We start from the raw sequence: 22,727 nt of genomic DNA, 5'->3' as shown, positions 1-22,727 counted from the left end.
CTGAGCTCCGTGGGTTTGCTTCTTTCTTTGTATCGTAACAGAAGAGTAGAAAATCAATTGCTCTTGTATAAAAGGGAAGAGAGGTCATAATTCCTTCCCATACAGGTAAATAATTCACACAAACCTCACCAGCTTAAGAATTAGTTCACTGGAGCTGGAGGCTACTTTGATGAAAACCAATTCAGAATTAGAATCCCTAGCTATCGATTCAACATTCTTTCACTTTTTATACTGATAATAATAACCATCATACATTAAGTGGTTACTACATGCCAGGCTCTCTTCTAAGCACTTTACGTATAAACATTCATTTACTCATTCTACAAACATCTACTGATTTCTAGAAATTTACTTTTTCCTAATTTTAGGTTTGATTTATCTTTTGGGATTTCAGGTAGAAAAAGGAGAGCTAAACATGTGGGCTGAGATCATCTTTGTGACTCAGATGCTAAGTAGGCATGACTTATAATGTAATACAACCTCATTTAGTATCTTCTGTTTCTTGTAAGTCTCTTCAGAAGGGCAGGTTCTTTTCTCACCATTGGCGCCTACCCCAAGCAGGCTCTCTGACTGTTTCAGTTCTTTTAGGTGATCTTACATCACAAACACTATCCCAATTTAGTAATTCTGAGGGCCTAACTCTAAGTAATAACCAGAGTTTCCAAAGGCAATTCACAGATGGGACCTTTCTTTTCTTTTCTTTTCTTTTTTTTAAGAATTTATTTTTAAGTTATCTCTCCACCCAATGCGGGGCTCAAACTCACCACACTTGCACACACTACAGAAGAGCTAGGCTCCCTTTCTTAAGAAGACTACATGCATCCACCTGCCTTCCACAAGTCCCACGGTTAGCTGCTTCTCTCACCCTCACTCATTCACTCTTACCCCACTTCCTAACTGCTATTTAAGACTCCTACAGGTTTGGGGTTGGAAGAAGTGAAGAGCAGAAACTGAAGTGGAAAAGATCTAATTTAACCGACACTCTTTTAGGTTGGCTTTCCATCACTGTGCCTGACAAGTACTTAAGACAACTCTTTCCATCATGGACACATTCAAGATTCTTGAGAAATCAAGGGATATTCAAGATGACCTCAGTGACTCATTTTCCTCAGGGCAGCCATCTCCCTCTTAGCCCCCAATTTGTTAGTTGATGGGAAGTCTTTCTGTTGGTGTCCCATCCATGCCCCAAAGAGATCTTTGGGGGGAAGACTGAAAATAACTCCAATCCAGGTCTTCTATAGAACCTGTATATCCATAAACTCTTAGATCCAGACCACTGAACAGAGCTACCCCTTCTTTGCTTCTTCCATTGGAGCTACTAGGCAGCCTGCTCTCCTTTCAGATTTTACAGGTGTGTATCAGATACATCTCTGCTGTGTCAACAAACTGCAGGTGTGTCAGGGTCCCCTAGACCACCCTCAAGTTTGATGACTCACTAGAAGGTCTCGAAGAACTCAGAAAAGCCATTATCCTTATGGTCATATTTTATTACAGCGAAAGGATATAGACTAACTCAACAGTGGGTAATCAGTTGTTCTCTCCCTGTGGAGTCCCATGGAGAGCACCTAATTCTCCAGCAATGATGGCAACATGTATGATGTCTTGTACTCAGGAAGCTCACCCAGCCATGGTGTCCAGAGTTTTTCCCAAGGATCAGTTACAAAGGCATAGAGGGTTCACATGAATGACCTTAGCTAGTCTCCAGCCTTTCCAAAGGTCAAACTGATACAGTATAGCCTAGAGTTCCTGCTGAACAAAAAGAGCTATTCACCATAATTTGCACTGTAACATAAACTATCTGGCATGGCTCATGGTCTCAGATATACAAAGACACTCTTATGAGGCAGGATTTTCCAAGGGATGAGAGATTATCTCTTAGAAGCAAGTCAAAGGCCAGTTCTTTCTTTCAAACGTGCAGAGTTTGAGCACCTCAAGTCCACTTTACAGTTAACCCTTTACTACACAGCAGGGGACATACGTCAGCCCTTCAGGTGGTCCTTCATACCTTAAGGAGAGGGGATGCTTTCTGAACTAGTCCCTTGGGTTGGGTGAGGATGGTTCTTACTACAGCTAAACAACTCACACCTTGAAGAGTCATCCAAAGGGTTCTTGGCTATTTGTATTTTTCATGTCCTCTGGGATAGTCTCTCTCCAGCTTTTTAGGATCTTGGTTGCAGTGTCCACATGTTGTTGCCACACAGTATATTAACAGCAGAATTTTAAAGTCAAAGGAGTGTTTTAAATGAGGAGAAAAAAAGAAAGAGAAGAAAAGCAGGTGAGGAAGGTGAAGAGCTGTAGGATGCTAGACATGGGAAGGGAAGAAGGGTGGGGAGAGAAGTGTGTGGGAAACAAAGCACATCCCTGTGTGAAATTCTGGTGAATGTTGTGTACCAGGTAAAAGATGCCAAATTCTTAGGCTACCTCAACTACTGAAGAGGGTCATCCTGCAATAGTAGCCTCTTGGGGGCTTAAATTCATTTTTTTAAATTATTTTTTTTCATTTATTATTTATTCCATTTTTTTATATTTTATTATTTGTATTATTTATTATTTTTCACTATTGTTTATGCTGAAGGTTTTTTTTCTGATACTTGAACAAAATTATTTTCTCATAATTTGTGTGTCTACCATGCATCTAAGTGCCTACCATGCATCTCTTCAAAATAGAGACAGTGAACAAATGTCACTTTATGAGCTTACTGCTTGAGGGACAATAAATAAGAAGAGGTGAAGGGTCAGCAGACCTAGGTTGGAAATGGTCCTCTTCCACGCATGTTCATTGTAGGGAAGTAGACTTGCCTCTGAGACACTGATTTTCCCATGTTTGTAATGACAGAGGTATCAGGTGGCTGGAGAAGATGATCCCTAATATGACATCAGGTGTATGGGTCTCGAATGTTGTTAAGTTACAGTCAAGGAACTTGTAGTTCCTGTTCTTCTTTAAGCTCTCTAATTAAATTTAAAATGTCATTTAAAATTCAAATCTTATTTGGCGATCTGTTTTGTGGCTCTTCTTTGGAAGCTGTTGTTGTTGTCTTTGGCCTCTCAAGGTAGAGTAAAGATATGTCCTAAGAAAGCTGGTGGACTGATGATAGGACTCTACTTATTTGACTTCCTCTGTGAAAACAGGAATAAGAAAATGGAAAGACATATGCTTACCAAAAAAAAAAAAAAAAATCAGTGTTTCCAAAGGCTCATATGAGTTTAGAACTAGAAGATACAGGATTAGCCTCTGTCGGAGTTCAGGAATAATAAAAAAGCCAGATGGTTCGAATTAGTTTCAGTCTTATTGAGACCCCAACTTAATCATTCAAGATGTGATTCACCAAAAGCAGGAAGCAAAATAGACCCACTGCCTCAGATTCTAAGGCAAGAATAAAATGAACTGATAGTGACTTTTTTCCAGGAAGAAAGCAAAAGTACATCTGTGGTTCTTATGGTCAGGGAGAAGGTTGCTCTTACCGCCAGCTTTCGGTCATGGAGCTACTGCCCAGGGCCAACTAGAAACCGAGATGATAGTGCTCGTGCTGACACAAATCTCAGGAAATGGAGGCAAGCTTGGGCATTGCAAACCAGAAGAGCCTCCTGAGAACAGGGAAGAGCCCACAGCCCTGGTGTAATTTGGGGTGGACTGAACAAACACGAACGCAGAGCTGGGAGCTCACGGGCACAGAGTAAGAAGTGCCTCGGCACTTCACTAAGGCACTACTAAGAACAACGGGTCCTCTAGAGGATATGACGGCTCCTTTCCTCCCTGGCTCTGTGAAAATATCAGTAACCTAAACCTCGAGCACTCAGAACAAGAGAAAGGCTAGCTATATGCCCCAAAGTGATCAAAAATTATTTTGCTTTCTTCCTACAGAAATGTCATTCATTTTTCATGAAAATGTGTAGTCTTAGAGGAACTTCAAAGCGAGCAGTAATATTCCTTTTGGTTTTACAACACTAGAAGTAGTAGTTTCATGTGGACAGAACACAGCTCACTTTTCTAAAAGAAAATAAGCTTGTATTTTGATAACCAGATTTATTTCAAGTTATACTTATCATATCTCCATTATTTTGGCATTCAAATGAAAAATGTCAAAAAATTACACGTCTCTTGTTTTTCCAATAAATACAGTTGCTAAAATATTTTAAAAGTTGAGTCATCTTAATTTGTTAAAAGAGTTTTATAAAAATAAACAACCAAATTATCTATACTGAAGACTGTTTCTGAATTTTCTTAAAGAGCGGCTCACCTTTATTTACACATATATTTTAAAAAAGTAGTATTTTTGCTTCAAAGTCCATGAACTTTGGAGTCATCCTACTAGCTCTGTAAATTAAAATAATTATGTGTATCAGCTGGGATATATTATGTGGAATACTGCAGCATCCAGATTAAAAGAGGTCACTATTTATAGTAATGTTGACCAGAAACAATATGGAAATTTTTCTCAGTTTGGTATCCCTTTTTCTAGATGTATAAACAGATATTTAAAACAATCCTATTATTATATCTCCCAAAACATGGACCCTTCTGGGTCATACCCTACAGCTAGCTCCATGAGGTATTCTCAGCAAGCTGGAACTATGTACAAGACAAAGCCATCCGAGGTCTTCCTCTGCCAGGTCAAGTCGCGATGAAGTATAAGATTACCCGTAACTGTGAACAGATTCCTCAAACCAGCATTATTAATGTATTAGCAGCATTTAAAAATATTCCACAGGTCAATACTAGTTTGCCACTTTCAAAAAGCTTTTATATACATATCTCAAGTGCAAATAAGTACTCCTATTTATGATAGAGGTTTCTAACTGCCTCCTTGTCAGGTCATGCTCTCAAAAAGAGAACCCACATACAGAGCAGAGAGCTGCTTATCCAGCTCCTTCAGGTCAGTATGGCTGAGTGACCTGCAGGAAATTACATATTTACTGTAAATACCAGACACAGTCACCTCAATTAAGCACTCAGTTTTGCCTGGGCATATCTTGGTCAAAACTCAGTAATAATCTGAACCTGAGGGGCAAGAAGATCAAAATGGAGGACAAAGGGTTGTTTTTATTTTTAGGTCATCAAAAAATACTAAACTGTTGGTCAGGATGATCCATGAAGAAAGAAAAACAAATTCAAACTATGACTAACAAGGCCTGCTGTGCATGAGTCACAAACCGAATCAAGCAAGGCCTCTGGAAACAGGAGGAAAAGCATCTAGGAGCCACATCACAATTGAGCAATGAGCCTTGTCACTTGTTGGTCTCTTTGCTGAACTATTTCAATAGCTTGATGGAGTTAGGAGAAGAGAGGTTAGCGGGTTTAAAACTCATCCTCTTCCCTACCAAGAGTGTCTCAGTGACCTTGAGGAGGAGTGTAGGAATGACTTTCTTAGGTGTGAACATGAAAATAGTGCTGGTTTCTTCAACCTTGGGGATGACTCATTCCCCACTTGTGTCCTAGGCATTATGCTGACCTACTTCCTGAAGGAGGGATTAACCTTGCAAAGGGGGAAGGTGATTGTTCTAGAGATTTCCCTTCTATGAACTGGAAAGGGATTATATTTATAAATGAGATATCCCAATAGCATGAAGTGTGTTGACTGAGCACAGAGGTTTGAGGCCTTTAGCTTTCTTCTCCTTTGTTGCTTGGTTGCTAAAATTCGAGAGAGACCAAAATTGTATCTCAAATTGTTCTGCCTTTTCTAGCTAACTTGGAGATTCAAATCCGTAAGAGGCTGCACTTCTGATAAATACGATAATGACGCATCCTATCTGAATTCCCAACTGAGTGTAGGTCTCTTAAAGAAATTTTTCTCTCTGCCTTGTCAATTGCTCATGAAGTCCAGGCTGTTTATCTGGGGAAACCACCATCGTACTTCATCTGACTTAAATTGATGCTCACATGAAGTTTTTATCATAAGGATTGAAACCAGTAGTGCAGAGAAGGAATAAAAAGGCAAAGAAGCTCACTGGAAGAACTTCATGCTTAATCACTACAGAGGGTGTTTGGATCCACGACCAGCCAGCCACCTGGCAGCAGAAAGAAGCAAGCTGGTTTCACCACAGGGCTTCCCCTCCCCTTGTTAGTCTAACTGTGAAAACAGGCAAAAGAGCAAAATAACTGGCTCCAAATTGCTTATTTCCAGCCTCGTTCCCTACCATGGGACGGAGAGCTCTTTCAAGGCCACCCCTCCGAGATAAGGTCAAGGTGAATCATGGCCTGACTCCTTAGTCATTCCATTCAAATTTCCCTCAAACTGGCATTTTCTCCTCATACAGTGACAATTAAATAATTATTATAACTAGAGTAGGAATTCTAACTCTGCAACCTCACAGAAAGTGCTGGGCAGCTGTCTTCCCCCTAGAGCTGAAAGGATGGTGACTAACAACCACTTACATAAATTGACCTACCAGTTGGGTGCTAATATTGCATTGATATATCCTGGCTCTTTAAAGATGTTTTATTTTCTGATTTAAATGGTATGGCATGATGTAGGTCATGCCTCGGAAACAGAATTGGCTTTACAACCATTTTTCTTCATAACCGTCTATCCATCTGGTGTGCATTTGTGGGGAACTGAACACGAGTTAACCATTTCGTAATGCTCACAAGTCTGTGGGTTGTCTGGGTGGTTTTGCTGATTTGGACCATGATTTCGTGATCTTGGCTGATCTAGTTCCTGTGACTGGCACATTGACCGGGGGCTAGTCGATCTAGAATGGCCTCACTTGTGGATCTGGTGGTTGTTCTTGGCTCCCAGCTGGGGCAACGAGGCTAACTGGGCCATGTGTTCCTCCTCCTCTACTGGGCTAGCTCTGGGTTGGTCACAGGAGGCCACAGGTTCCAAGAGCAACAAGAAAGTAAGCCACAATGTGCAAGACTTTTACAAGTCTGTTTCTGATTTTCTAAAACAAGTACAAGGCCAGTTTAGATTCAAAGCATACAGAGAGATGATACCTCTTGGGGGAAAAGCTACAAAGCTACATTGCAAGGTCATGGGCATAGGGAAGAAAAAGGTTTCAGCTATTTTTCTAATCTACCATGAGCCCTTTGATCATCATTTTGGTACTTTCTCTTTCGAGTCAACTGATGCAGCATATTAGGAAATCCCTGACCTAATTCTATCCATTTTTTTCTCCTTGACTCCACCAGGTTTCTTCTGGGTCCATTCAAGAAAGTGTAAAAGACCGAGTGATTGACTCAAGACTGCAGCTGTTTATCACTAAGCCAGGACTCTTCACATGCATAGCTACCAATAAGCATGGAGAGAGATTCAGCACTGCAAAGGCTGCAGCCACCATCAGCATAGCAGGTAGGATGGATTTCCACAATCGCACTGCTCCAGGAGAAGGGAGAGGTGGCACTATTCCACATCTCATTTGGCGGGAAATCTTTTTTCTTTTATTTTTACTCCAGTCCCCTTTGGGTGATTTCTTCCTCCTTGGGGACATTCCAGAGGTTGATCTACATAATTGATTTTAGGTGATATATTGCCTCCAAAACAAAATCCTCCAATACCTGTCTACGTGATGGGCAGCAGGTTCCAAAAGTTTATTTCTCTCTGTTTCTTTTCTCCCCTCCCTTTCATCCTCTTTTTTATCTTGCTCCTTCCTTTCTTCTTCTTTTTTTTAATCTGTTTTTTCATTTCCTTCTTTCCTCTCTCTCTTTCCTCCTCCTCTCTCTTTTTTTTCTTTCATGGGGCTAATCACACTACCCAAGCTCTCAAAGAGTAACTTGGCAGATACTTCACATGGTTGTGCCAATTTCTGCAAGGCTTTTTCTTGAGGGCTTTTTTACTTAGGAGCATTTGATCTACTTTGTGGTCTTTCCCTTTCCTGTTTCAGGAAAGTGATAGCAGGACTTACAGGTGTTTTCAAGGAAAAGAGCTGACATACAGATTTCTAGGATATTTGTGTTGAGTTATAAAGGTTTATTTTTAAAATGTAAATGCCCCAAAGCCTTCTGAGAACATTTGTGGAATTCCTAGAGATGGAAATAATCCCTGTATCAGGAAATGCCAGGCATGTTACACTCATAATGTGTCTCCTGCCCAAGGGTCAGCAGAGTTGCTTGGCCTCACATGTGAGGCAAGCACTGGTAGAAACTGTGCCCAGGTCCAGCTCCCCAGATCCCCGCTATGTCTTAATACCATGCCACTTCTTTGATCTTCCATGATGGGGAAATTCCTGGTAATGTTTGTGATTTTAATATGAGATTGAATAGAGACCACAGATATATATATAGGGAACACTGGATAAGGCTGGCCTTCTAACGCATGCCTATGAGGGAAGGAGAAGATTCTAAAATGAAGGATCCCTTCTGTCTTCTTCTCCAGAGATATATCTGCTTTTAGTATCTTGAGATATCATATCAACTATTCTAGAATTTCCACTGATAGGAAATTCTCTAGGAATTTCCCATCACTTCTCCTAGAGAATGGTTGAGAATTCTAATAGTGAATTCAACTCAATTGAACAAATAATAAAACAATAATTGTTTGCATAGCACCTTGTTGATAAAATACTTTTGCAAGCATTTATTAAATACTAGATTCAAGCCATCATTAGGTAGAATAAAGGATGCAAACTTAAGTAACAAATGGGATAGTTAGCAATGGAGTCCCTACCTTCCAGGGCCTCTCAATCTAGAAAGGAAGTCAGCCAGCCATATACATTATGGCACGGGCTATGTTCTACTGCAGAAGCACAGACAAAGAAAGCAGTTGGCTAGCAAGCTCAGAGCATGATGGAGACTGGAAGTGAGATAAAGAACGGGAAGAAAGTTTTAAAATGTCGGGTGAACAGCCTGAGTAGGCTGGATGTATTCTTCAATCAGTGGAAAGTCATCTAATTATTTTAGAGGAGACAAGTGATACACTAAGATATATCTATTATCAAATTAACAGATGTTGGGTGTAAAAGACTAGGAGGCACGGCATGCAGTCAGGAGGCTATTCCAGGAGTCTAGAAAAGTAACAAAGGTCTGAACAACAACTGCAGCGATTAGGGCAGAGAGAAGGAGAGAGATTTAGGACACCTATCAGGGTAGAAACAATAGCACTTGAGAGGCGCCTGGGTGGCTCTGTTGGTTAAGTGTCCAACTCTTGATTTTGGCTCAGGCCATGATCTTAGGGTTGTGGGTTCAAGCCCTGTGTCAGCCTCCGCACTGGGTGTAGAACCTGCTTAAAGAATCTCTCTTTTCCTCCTCCCTCTGCCCTTTCCCCCACCTCTGTCTTAAAAAAAAAAAAAAAAAAAAAAAAAAGGATAGCATTTGAATGTGCTAGAACGTAGCCGTGTACCAGATGTGAGAGTTTGAGGAAGGTGTCTAGGACAAATAATAATAAATAAAACAAAATAAAATAACAAGAACATGAGGAGGTCCCAGAGATGAAAAAAATTAAATTTTTAATGCTTTGAATAACCTGGAATTATTCTAGTCTATCTTATGTTTTATTTGATATTTCATCAGGAACCAACGTTAAATAAATACCTTTTTGCAATACCTATCCATCCCTCCATCCATCTATTTATGTAATGTGTGTGTGTAGAGAAAGAGAGAGAGAAACATTTACATGTGAATACTCATATCCAAGAAAATAAACCGATTTTAATCTAGTTTAACCTACACGTCCTCAGGGTGGAAGAGAAAAAATAATGTTGCTAATCTTAAGAGCATTTCATTTTAGGTAATTATTCAGTTACTCACATACTGATTCCCTGCCAGGGCTCTTCCTCCCCTTCCTCCCCTCTCCCCTAGATAGCCGGAGAAAAGGGACTTGGAAACCTGCAGTGATGACCTCTGGAACAAACCCCTACCCCATCCTCTGGCGAAGTCTACAGCTGGAGAACTTGTGATCTCAACTCTTGGCTTTGTTAGGACCCAGAGGACACCCCTGGCTGGCTCAGCACCTTTGAGTCTCCTCCTATAACAGCACAGTCCTCTCCATCTCTGTCACATCCTTCATCAAGATCCTCTCTGGAGTCTACTTTGCAACCTCTGCGACTTGGTCACCCTGTCTCTCCCTGCAAAGGCATGCCTGCTGAATTCCAATTCAGCTCCTTCCTTATCCCTCATGGGGCCTGAAGTAACTTCTGGATCACTTTCATGTTATGCATAATCCATTTGTTATACAGAATCCAGGAGATTCAGGCCTATTGACCCAATTCTGCTGTTTACCCAATCATGTCATGCTACCACTACCAGACTAATGTGGCCATTCCATGTCACAGTAAGGGATGCCTATAAGGTTCCTTGCTTCTAGAGATCCAAATAAGAACTCAGGGAAAGTCTCTCTGCTTCAGCTTTTTCCTTAATTTATACCTCTCTTTTAGGATTTTGGTCCAGAGAAAGCAATCTATAAAATGTATCCAAATTCTTTTTTTTTTTTAAGATTTTATTTATTTATTTGACAAAGAGAGATTACAAGTAGGCAGAGAGGCAGGGAGAGAGGGAGAGAGAGAGAGGAGGAAGCAGGCTCCCCGCCAAGTAACAAGCCCAATGTGGGACCCAATCCCAGGACGTGAGATCATGACCTGAGCCAAAGGCAGAGGCTTAACCCACTAAGCCACCCAGGCGCCCTGTATCCAAATTCTTAATTCCTCTACCTTCCTTCTTTCCATAACATACCAAGCTGGAGAGACTCCCCCTTTATCGTGGCAACTTCAGGGGCTACCGTCGTAAGTAAAAAGAAGAGCATGAAGGCAGTGCTATGGCAATAAAGGAGAATCTAATATAATAGGTATATCTACATCACACCAAGGCAGATTCACTGCATGGACATGATCTTTAAGATGCTGAAATGACTACAGAGCATGACTGCCACCGTACTGGATACAGCAACATTACCTCTTTACCCCTGACCTAGCTGATCCAACTAGCTGATCCGATTGATCTCATCAGATCCATATCCGACGAGAGCCCAATCCAATGCCATTAATAAATGGAATATACCAACAGAGAAGGCAGTAAAGCTAAAAGAGTAACAGTATCTTCTGGTGGTAAAAAGAACCTTAAGTTCTGGCAAGCAGCATAGAAAGGCAGTGCCTCAAGATGAGGGGAGAAGTGGTCTTAGGCATCAATGCTGAGAAAAGACCAGAGTGAAGATGGAGGGCATCAGCAATGGTAGCTTGGGGGAGAACAGTACTAGTGTTTGTATGGGGGGAAAAAATGGTAGAAGCAATTCATGGACTGGTATACAGCAGCAGAGAGGACTTGAAATTTCCTGCCGCACAGATGAGGAGTAAGGGCAATGGTCAGTTAGGCTGGAACCAGCAGTGACTTGACTTTAGCTAATGGGCCTGGCAAGGCCTATTTAACAAGTGTTAGGTGATGTATGTGAACCAATAAATGTGAATCCTTCTGCACATGGAAAAAAAAAATGTTACTAAGATGAATGAAGAGAGACTCCTTTAAGGAGCTAATTCATAAAAAGCTACAAGATCCTTTTGTTCATCCCCTGATCAGTTTTTCCTGTTGGAGCTCATGGACTATGAGGCCTGAAGCTCCCCTACACTTCCTAAAAATTTCCCCAGGCAGATCTAATGAGGGTGTCTCATGAGTGCAATGGAGTAAGACTTTTGAACACCAGGAGACATCTGCCATTTTCTCTTCTCCTTGACCCTTTCTTTTCCATTATGTCTGCTAGATGCCTCACAACGCTTCCAGTACCATCAATAAGGAAATCGCCTCCTGACCCTAAAGGGCTCCCTGAGGCAATATTCTAGGAAAGTGAGGCCACACTGGTGAAAACAAGATCCATGGAGCCACTTAATTCAGAATCATTTTAAAGAAGCACGAGCTTGTGCTCCGCAGACGTCCCAGAGCTTGGATATGGCATCTGTTTTCTCCATTGCTCCTTTCAGCCCCTCTCTTCTCTGGCCTCTGAGGGCCTCTGATGGCCTCAGAAGTCCAGAGTTTTGAGTCAGACATGGTGCTCTTGACATTCTGGGAATGCTTCCTGACCCCAAACTCTCCCTTCTCTCATTTCAGCCATCCTCATCCTCCCCTAGTGTTCTGTAGTCAACAGCCTTCTTTGTCACATTCTCTGTGTTTCACTTTGAAGCCTTTACTCCGTCTGTTTATTTACTCATCCCAGCAGGAAAACTGGAAATAGAAAAATCTGGTCTAGCGCTTAGGATTATGTCTAATGATATTTCTAGTGTTTGAAGGAAAACAAAAAATAAAGATCAGCCTTCATTTTCCCCAAACTCTTCCATGTGTAGGCCCAAATCCTCATGCACTGTTTGAGAAATGTGATATACTTTTCTGACTCATTTACATTTGCTGTTAGTCATCAAAAGGAGTCAGGAAAATTTTGGAACCTCTCCCTATGAACCAGGAAGCTGCATTTCCTTCCAGCCACAACCCTGAAAGGCTCAAGTTGCAATTTAAAATCACCAGGATACTGGGTATTTGGCCAGGTGCCTTCTCTTTGTCATTAGAACCCTCGGCTCTGTGACAGAGACCAACAAGACAGTATATGATGCCTGTAATGAGCGTAATTCTGGAAGAGCCAGATGGCACCCAAAGAGGCACCGGTACTAATTCTACCAAACATTTAAAAGAAGAATTAACACCAATTCTTCTCATCCTCTTCCAAAAACTGAATGGGGTAATACTCTCAAACTCATCTTATGAGGCCAGCATTACCCCAGTTCCAAAGCCAGATAAGGGTATTACAAGAAAAGAAAACTACAGACCACTTTCCCTGATGAATACAGATGTAAACATTCTCAAGAAAATATTAGCAAACCAAATTCAACACCACATTAAAAAAGAGCATTTATCATGATCAAGTGGGACTGATCTCTGGGATGCAAGGACGGTTCAACACGCACAAATAAATAGATGTGATACACCACATCAATAGAATAAAAGGTGAAAAATCATGTGATCATCTCAATAGCAGGACAAAAGCATTTGCAAAGATGTAATGTCTTTTCATGATAAAAATGCTCAGCAAACTGGGGATAAAAGGAATACAATAAAGGCCACATATGACAAACCCACAGCCCACATCATACTCAAAAGCGAAAGGTTGAAAACTTTTCCTTTAAGATCAGGAATAAGACAAGGGTGCTTACGCTCATCACTCCTATTCAACACAGAACAGGAAGTCCTGGACAGAGCAATTAGGCAATTAAAAGAAATAAAAGGCATCCAAACTGAAAAGGAAGAAGTAAAATTGTCTGTTTGCAGATGATATGATCTTATATATAGAAAATCCTCAAGATTCTACAAAAAAAAAAAAAATCATCGGAATTAATCAACAAATCCAGCAAAGTTGCAGCATACAAAATCAACACACAGAAAGTCAGTTGTGTTTTTATGCACTAACAACAAAACATCTGAGAAAGAAATTTTTTAAAATCCCATTTATAATAGCATCAAACAATAAAATACTTCGGAATAAGTTTCACTGAGAAGGTAAAAGATCTATACACGTTGAAAACTAAAAGATTTTATGAAAGAAACTAAAGACACAAATAAATGAAAAGATATCCTGTTTCATGGATCAGAATTAGTATTGTTAAAATTCCCACATCACTCAAAGCAAGCTACAGATTCAATGCAATACCGATTAATATTCCCATGGCATTTTTCACAGAAATAGAACAAACAATCCTAAAGTTTGTATGAGACCACAAAAGACTGTGAACAACCAAAGCCATCCTGAGGTTGAAGAATAAAGGTGGAGGCGTCATACTTCCTGACTTTAAACCATACTACAAAGTACAGAATTGTCATAAAAACAGATTCATAGACCAATGGAACTGAATCAAGAGCCCAAAAATAAACTCACATATATATGGTCAATTAATTTACAGCAAAGAAACCAAGGATACACAATGGGGAAAGAACAGTCTTTTCAGTAAATGGCCCTGAGAAAACGGGGTAACCATACAAAAGAATGGAAATGGACTCCTCCTACCTTATACCATACACAAAAAACAACTCAAAATTGATTAAAATCCTAAGCATAAGACCTGAAACCATAAAACTCCTAGAAGACAACATAAGCAATAAGCTTGATATCAGTCTCTGTGAAGATTTTATGGATATGCACCAAAAGCACAAGCCACAAAAACAAAACAAACAAATGGGATTACATTAAACTAAAAAACTACTGCACAGCAAAGGAAACCATCCACAAAATGAAAAGGTTTCCTATGAAATGGGAGAAAATATTCTCAAATGCGTATCTGAGAAGGGATTAATATAAAATATATAAACAGCTCATACAACTCAATAGCAAAAAGACAATCCAATTTTTTTTTTTTTTGAATGAGCAGAGGATCTGAACAGACATTTTTCTAAAGAAGACACACAGATGGCCAACAGGACATGAAAAGGTGCTCAACCTCACTAATCATCAAGGAAACGCAAATCAAAACCACATGAGATACTACCTTATAACTGTTTGGATGACTATCAAAAAAAAAAAAAAGATACGAGTTAGTAAGCATTGGCAAGGATGCGGAGAAAAGGAAACCCTTGCACACTGTTGGTGGGAATGTAAATTGGTTCAGCCACTATGGAAAACAGAATGGAAGATCCTCAAGAAATTAAAAATAGAAGAGCCATATGATCTAGGAATTCTACTTCTGGATATTTATCCAAAGGAAATGAAAACGGGATATGGAAGAGGTTTCTGCACCCTCATGTTTGTTGCAGCATTATTCATAATATATGAAAACAGTAGATACTAGTTACAAGATATGGAAACAATCTAAGCTTCTGTCAACAAACAAACTGATAAAGATGTGAGATATATAAAATACCGCATTGTGTATCTTACAGTGTCTCATATACATATACATACATATAATGTGATACTATTCAACAATGATAAAGAAGGAAATCTGGCCATTTGGGACATGGATTAAACTTGAGGGCATTATGGTAAGTGAAATAAATCAGAGGGAAGACAGATACATACGATATCACTTATGTGTGGAATCTGAAAAGTCTAACTCATAGAAACACAGAGTACAGTGGCAGTTACCCTGTGCTGAGCGGTGGGGGAAATGGAGAGATGTTGGTCAAAGGGTTCTAACCTCCAGTTATAAGATGAATAAATTCTGGGAATCTTTGTCCATATGGTAATTATAGTTAATAATGCCATATTATATATTTGAAAGTTGCTATGAGAATAGATGTTCAATGTTCTCACCACAAAAAAGAAATGATAATTATGAGACATGATGGAGTTGTTAGCTAATGCTAAGGCAGTCATCATTTTGCATTATATAAGTGTATATATAATAGTATACCTTAAACTTACACAATATCATAATTATATCTCAGGAAAGCTGGCCAAAAAAAAAAGAAAGAATGAATGAAAAGAAAAGACAAAGGGGGGATTCAGTAGAGGAAAAGTTTGTATTTCCCAGGCTCAGTGGCATTAATAGGTCCTTCCTGGAAGACTGAGGTTCAGTGTTCCATCTATTCTTATCCAGTCTGAGAGTACAGGAATGAATCTGTGGTCCAACATGTCACCCCCCACCCCACCAACACTCCCACCCCCTCTTTCTGCAATGTTCCTTCTCTGGACTGACCTCAGGATCTGGGGCTTCCAGTCACTGAATTTAAAACTCAAATGAATACACGGAACATAACCAAAAATGGGCATAGGGCGGGGTCTGATGTAGTAGTATTGGTGTTCCCCACCCCTCCAATGGGCCACATAATTATATGCTCTATGAGCATTGATAGTTCACACTACCAAAAAAAAAATAGAAGTTTGAATTATATTCTCACCATCGATATAGCTAATTGAAATGTACCACCCCGTTCCACAGACTCTCTCCTGCCTGAGAGTCATTCTCCACGTCCCCCGCCATGCTCTTCCCGGTTATGAGACACCTCCATGTGTGGAGAGGCCTCAGCACACGACCAGCTTTACCACCCAGTGCTTCAGCCGGGATAGGGCGAGTGCTCTGACCAACAGAACAGACGCTGACCACGGGTGTTTCACGGTGGCTTTATCTGGTTTCAAATTAATTAAAGGTGTTTGTTTTTGTTTGAAATGAAAAGGAAAAGGAATAAATGCGCATAACAGCCAGTAGCCACTCTAATGGCTCTCAGCTGTTTTGCAGGGAGGCGGAAGAGGCAAGCATTCTTTTTTCTCCCCCCTCACCATAGCACAAACCCTCCCCAACTTACAATCAGGCAGCTCTCCCATATTAAAGTCACTGCGTGTGTCAGAAGACAGCCAGAGTTTTACTGGCTTTTCCAGATAATTTCAAGGATACTACACTTATTGAGGGCGGTTGGCAATTTTTGGAATCTTAAAAAATATGTAGTTTGAGATCAAAGCACTCTGTTTGTAACTCTAACCTTCTTGGACCCTTCCCCTGCTCCCCACCTTCCAAGAGAAAATGTGACTGGAGGCATTTCTGTCACAAACACATGGAAAACTGCTGATTCTCTGACTATTCTTGACACACCCAGGCACTCCTGAATTAGTTTCATTTTTCCTTCCCTACTCATCCTTGAAATAGAAGCCTACTTAGCTTATTATTTCCTCCCAAATACTACAGCTGGGTTCTCTTTGGCACTGGCACTGGCACTTCTTCAGGATCTCGAATCATCCTTTTACATCTTAAACTGAGGGCTCTCTCTGATACAGAACCTTGGGCTCCTATCAGAGGCTGCCTTAAAAGTATAGGCCATTTTCTCTAGAAGAATTTCTTGATGTCTCCTTTCATCTTTCCTCTCTGCACAACGGCAGAACTGTCTTGCAGCTTGGGTCCTGTAAGTGCTTTCTGTAGGCTGGTTTCTCATCTTTTGGCTGTTTCCACGATATGAAGTCTCTTGGTGGCCAGTGGAGGGGAACTGGGAGCTCTGACACTGCCTGGGCTGATGATGTCAGTGGTGGACCCACCCTGAAAAGAACACAGTTCCCCGGAGACTCTCAGTCTTCTCTTATTAATATCCTCCAAATCAGCCTGTTAATGCAGTGTCTGGCTTCCTAATCAAAGAAAACTTTCCAGAAATAGGCATTAGCGGTATCAAAGCTATCTCTTGCACATCTTAAGATTCGAATGTACTAACTTTTGTTTCTTTTCCTCTTTAATGTGACTTCCGGTGGGAACTTCCTTTCCTGTTCATAGAATGGAGGTAAGATAGCAGTTGTGACATCCATGTTTTGTTGTGGTGTTTTTTATTTGACCTGCCCTTTATTGCTATTTGCTGAGTACAGTGATCTTTCAGGAACTTTCTAATTTCTAAAACTTTTAATACTCTTATGCGATGATAATGAAGATGAAGATAAGTCACATCTATTAAATACTTACTGTGTATCAGACACTGCTAAACAAGAGCTTTACATGCATTATTTAATTTATCCTCAGGACATCCATAGGAAACAGGTACTATTATTATCCCTATTGCACAGAAAAGAAACTAAGAGAGTTTCTTTGAAATGGAGAGTTCCAGTGACTTACACAAACGGTAAATGATAGGCTTGGAAACTAAACCCAGAACAGACTCCCCAATTCTCCCTCATAGCTTTATCTTGTAGATAAGAAAGTGTCACCTTGTAATATAACATTTTGCAATGTACAGTGTTTTGTTTTCAGTAAAACTGACTTTCCTAAAAACTCTATGAAGCATTATAACTATTTTTATCTAATCTTGTAGGTAACAAAACCAAGATTCAAAATGATCATTTAGTAATCGTAACAATGATAGCAGCTAAGTTTGTGGTACATTTATGATCACCACTTTTCTCATATTAATATTTCAGTGATTTTATGGAGCAAGACCTATTATCATCCGTATCCTTTCATATGAGACACGTGATGTACTAGATAGACCAAACTATAAACTCTCAATCTGAGCTCAGGTACACAGACTTGAGAACTTAGATTTGATAACTACTATACTAACCCAGATAGCATGGTAACTGAGCAGCACCTAGAACTCCAACCACTGATTCTAATTCCATGGAATAAAATAATTCATTGCATAAGAAAATTTGGTTAGTTCTTGTTCTTATGCCAATTCATGTAGCTTTGATGCATTCGTTCACTTATCGTAGTTAAGATTTTTTTATTTGAGAGACAGTGATTGATCACAAGCTTTGGGGAGGGGGTAGAGGAAAAAATTAGAATTCCCACTGAGCAGGGGGCCCGATGCGGGACTCGATCCCAGAACTCTGGGATCATGACCTAAACTGAAGGCAGACATTTAATTGACTGAGCCACCCACGCACCCCACTTATCACAGTTCTAAGAGACAGTACTGTCCTCAAGGACTGTACAGTGAAACTGAATATCTTCTGAACAGATGTACAATATAAATGTGGTAAAAGTTAAATTAAAATGCAGGCTGACAAGAAAAGAGATGCCGTCTTTCCTTTACATGCCATTCAGCACTCCTGTCCTTCCAAAGCATTTTTAAACCACTTATTCTATTTCTGGCACTATAATGGAAAGCGGAAAAACAAAACAAGTTGTATGTATTCACTGCCCCCAAGTAATTTACTTTTGACTGGGTGTACATGTACGCACACACACAAAACATAATCATGGAAGCATGGACTAATTCCAAGGACTCCAGGACAGAAATAGATCATTCAAATGAAAGTAAATGCAAATGAAAAACCAAAAACCTATTCGTATCAATAAAATTTTAAAAATTCCATACTGTTTTTCACTTGTGATAACACAGTCAATCTTAAACCACTGGAAGAGAGAAAACTGCTATAACCTTTCTAAAGAGCATTTGGCAGTTTTTATCAGGAGCCTTAGATGGCTGTATCTGTTGATTGGATAAATCCAGTTTTAGTAATCTATGTTAAGGAAGTAAGTGTATGAACAAAACAAAATTGAAAACACTGTATTATTAATGAAATTTATGAGCAATGTCGATATCTACCATTAAGGGAAATTGGTGAGATTAAAAACCATATTTTTGAAAAATATAACAGCACAGGCAAATGTTTAATTATATTATTAATTCTTATATTATTTATAATGCTTATTATAATCATGCTAAATAAAATGCAGGATGCAAAAATACATTTACAGAATAATTCAAATATACTGTATATATAACTATATAGTATGCATACATACTATACATTCTATATAACACTGTATATATATATATATATATAACTGATATACAAATACATAAAATAAATACAGTGTTTATATATTTGGCTAATATAATTTTAAAATTTTTTAAACTTAAAAATGCTTTCTTTACATCATTTTTTGCATCTTTTACATTAAAACTTGGTACTAATTTTAGAAGAACTACAAGAGGTGTTTCACAGAGGAAACCATGTCCTTGAGGACACTGGGTTTGGTATTTCAGAAAAATGACATTTGATCTATGCCTTAGAGCAGGGGTTGGCAAACCCTTTTCCTGCAAAGGGCCGGATATTAAATATATTTGGCTCTGTGGACATGCAGGCTCTGTTGGAACTGCTCAGCTCTGTTACTATGGAGCAAAAGCAGCCACAGACAGCTCAGAAATGGCCGAACGTGGCTCTGTTTTAAGAAAATGTTACTTACAGACATGGAAATCTGAATGCCATACAATTTCCACTTCTGATTTTTTTCAATCACTTAAAAATGTGAACATCATTCTTAGCTCCCAGGCAGTATAAAGACAGGCAGAGGGCAGAATGTGACCTGTGGGTTGCATGTGCTGACCCCTGACTTAGAGAATGAATGAGATACAAAGACAATAGATATGGAAAGAATAAAAGCAATCCCAGTTTGCTTTGAGGATTGGAAGTGGTGTAGAATGCCCCCCTCACACTTACTGGGGAAGCACAGTTGCTGAAGGCAGTTGCTCTGTAAGGAAAGATCTACCTCTAGAGTAGTTCTCCCTTATCCACAGGTGGTATGTTCCAAGACCCCCAGTGGATGCCTGAAACCATGGACAGTACTGAACTCTACAAATACTACGGGTTCTTTCCTGTATATACCTATGATAAAGTTTAATTTATAAATTAGGCATAAGAAGAGATTAACAGCAGTAATAATACAGTAGAACTAGTATAGCGATATGCTGTAATAAGAGTTGTGAATGTGGTCTCTCAAAATATCGTACTGTACTCACCCCTCTTGTGGTGATGTGAGATGAAAACATGCTTACGAGATGAGACGAAGCGAGGTGAGTCGCAGGTGTTATGACCTCGTGGGAGGCTACCTGTGACCTTCCCACGGTGTGATGGGAGGAGCAGCATCTGCCTCTGGACTGTGGTTGACCGAGGGTGACTGAAACCAGGGAAAGCAAAACCACGGGTGAGGAGGAAGTACTGTGCCAGGGGACAGGTAGAGCTCTCTGGGGTGCCACCGCTAAGGAGGGCGGGAAAACCCATGTGAGTTTCCACGGGATACATGGGATTGCTTTAACCCAAACCAGCCCCAGATGGCCGTCTGGATATGTCCCTGAACAAAGTACTATGTGTTCAAAGGAAATAGAGGAGGAAACTGCGAGATCACAGAGAAAAATGCCCTGCTGGGTGTGGTTCACACCTGCTGAAGCAGAGAGAAGTTAAGAGTAAAAAGTGAAGGGAGGATCCTTTAAATATTCAATTTGACCAAGGAGAGTGCTCTAAGTTAAAGGCGGGACTTGAGATCATATATCCGTCATTGCTGCTAAAAAGAAACACTTTACAGAAAGGGAAGTCAGCCAGATTTCATTCGTCAGGAGGCAAGAGAAGGGCTGGCTCCACGTGCAATATGAACGAGCATTTTTGGAGCCTGTCTGGCAGCCCATTCCAAAATAACCAGCATTCTGTGAACAGATCCCCGTGACCTCTGCCCCACTGTTCGAAGGACCAACAGGACCAGCTGCTTCTGGTGCTACTCCACACTGGCAGTTCCAAGAGCTGGGAGCAGGGGAACCCAACTGTAGTTGAACCGTTCACTTGCAAAAAGATAGCAGAGGACACCAGTGGAAATTCTTTGCATTCATCTTGTCCCCCAGTTTTTGCTGGGAGCTTCTTTTAAATTTTTTTAAGTGATAGGGTTAGGAGGATGAGGGACCATGGCCCCATACACTTCCATGTCTTGCCTCTGAAATTTGATACTATGAAAAACTAGAGGTTTACGACTCTACAAAAGAGAAGAGGAAAAGGGAGTTGTTTAAACTCTGAAAGTGTAACTGGGCAGTCTCTATATATGTTATGCATGTGTGTATATGTAATACATATGTAAATCCTTTATCTTGTAGAGCTGATCTTAGCATGGATATACTTCCGAAGCTAAGTCTTTAATGCTCCTAAGAACATCACAGAGGCACAGAAAATTAGTAAGAACCATATTCTTTATATTTCATGTCTTTTCCCACCATGCAAAGGGTTTCCACTTCTCAGAAAAGGCTACTTCTCTGCAAGCTGGCAGAAAGAAGAACCAAAATTATAAACCAATATCACATTTCTATTCAAAACCTATTCTGCTTTTCTTTGGTCTGTTATTTTTTTTTTCCTTTACATTATATAGCTAATAAATAAATGAGGATCCAGTATTATCAGGCCAATGGAGGTTGTTCCAAATATTTTTCTAGGTCATTTATTAAGAAAGGCAGCAAACATACACAGAGAGAGATAGATTATTAATTGTCAATAATCCTTATTTTTGAGGCATTTTTATTAATTTTTCTTTTGTGCACCTTTTCTGGGATTTTTTTTTTTTTTTGCTTGTATAACTAAAGGAAAAATCATGAATGTTTTTTAATTTAAAAAATACTTATGGAAAAATAAAATAAAGACAGAGTCAGACAGTGGTTAACATGTGACAGCAGAACCTGGATGAACAATTCTCAGCTCAGAGGTACTTGGGGAATATTTAACTTTCCATGACCAAATTCTTGTGTTAAAGGAAAAGAATCCCACCTGCTTTTATCTATCCCCCTATATACCAAGATGTTATATTAATATGTGAGACCATTAAGTAAACCAGTTTGAAGCACTTCTGATTATTAGGTATTATTCTTCCGTTTCTTAAAGTACAGCATCCTTGCCTTTCTTGAACTTTCTTAGTGTTATCACAGACCAGGATTCCCTACAAGACTGGGACATAAGCTATTTCTCTGGGTTTTTGCTGAAACTTTCCTGGCCCAAGTTTTCATGACATCTTTGGTTTCTAATTCAAGGCCTTCATTTTTAAAAGGAACTACAAACTACAAGTAATGTAATAAAATTTGCATTGGCTAATTAGTAAAGGCAAGTCTGAATCAGAGGAAGATTCTATAGTATGAAACATAATTTCAAAGTATGGTGTTTCTTGGAAGTTCATCGTTTTACCTGAATGAGCTGTATGCTATTCAATAAATTTGCTTTGAACACTTGTCAGCCATGGTTTCTAATTCAGCTTAACAATTGTTCAGATTCCAACGGGGTCTCTTAACAACTTGAGAATTTCTCACAAATGCCAATTTAATTCTCTTACCTTAAAATTGTTCATATAAAGATAACAAAATATGGAATTTCAATAATTGTACAAATCCAAATGATAATACAACTTAGTTTTTTCTCATTGTTAACAACATAGATCTGATGGAAAGCATAAGAATATGTTGAGAATATGTCAGTGTATACACATAATAAGTGCTCAATAAATACTTGTCAGGTGAGCATAGGAGTTATTATTATAATTGCAAGCATTCCATTAGGGGGCAGTGGGTATGTGCAGAAAGTACCAGCAGTATTTTTCCATTCTCCCTCTTACTCTCTTCAGTTGTTATGCCAGAGAAGTTTTCAATCTTATTTTTGTGCAAGCACTAT

General features: G+C 39.6%; 1 protein-coding gene across 2 annotated transcripts in view; it reads left to right on the top strand.

The window, feature by feature from the left end:
* The window catches only part of MUSK (muscle associated receptor tyrosine kinase), a 91,159-nt gene that overhangs the window by 51,217 nt on the left and 17,215 nt on the right, over positions 1 to 22,727 (top strand). For both annotated transcript variants that reach the window (XM_059412229.1, XM_059412228.1), the window contains 2 exons: positions 7,130 to 7,289; positions 17,092 to 17,098. In XM_059412229.1, the coding sequence (XP_059268212.1) occupies positions 7,130 to 7,289; positions 17,092 to 17,098 (167 nt within the window). The remainder of the gene's footprint in view (positions 1 to 7,129; positions 7,290 to 17,091; positions 17,099 to 22,727) is intronic.

The sequence above is a fragment of the Mustela nigripes genome, chromosome 9 (assembly GCF_022355385.1).
Source record: "Mustela nigripes isolate SB6536 chromosome 9, MUSNIG.SB6536, whole genome shotgun sequence".
NCBI lineage: Eukaryota > Metazoa > Chordata > Mammalia > Carnivora > Mustelidae > Mustela > Mustela nigripes.
Note: the sequence above shows the minus strand (reverse complement) of the source record. Positions and strands in the feature narration are given on the sequence as shown.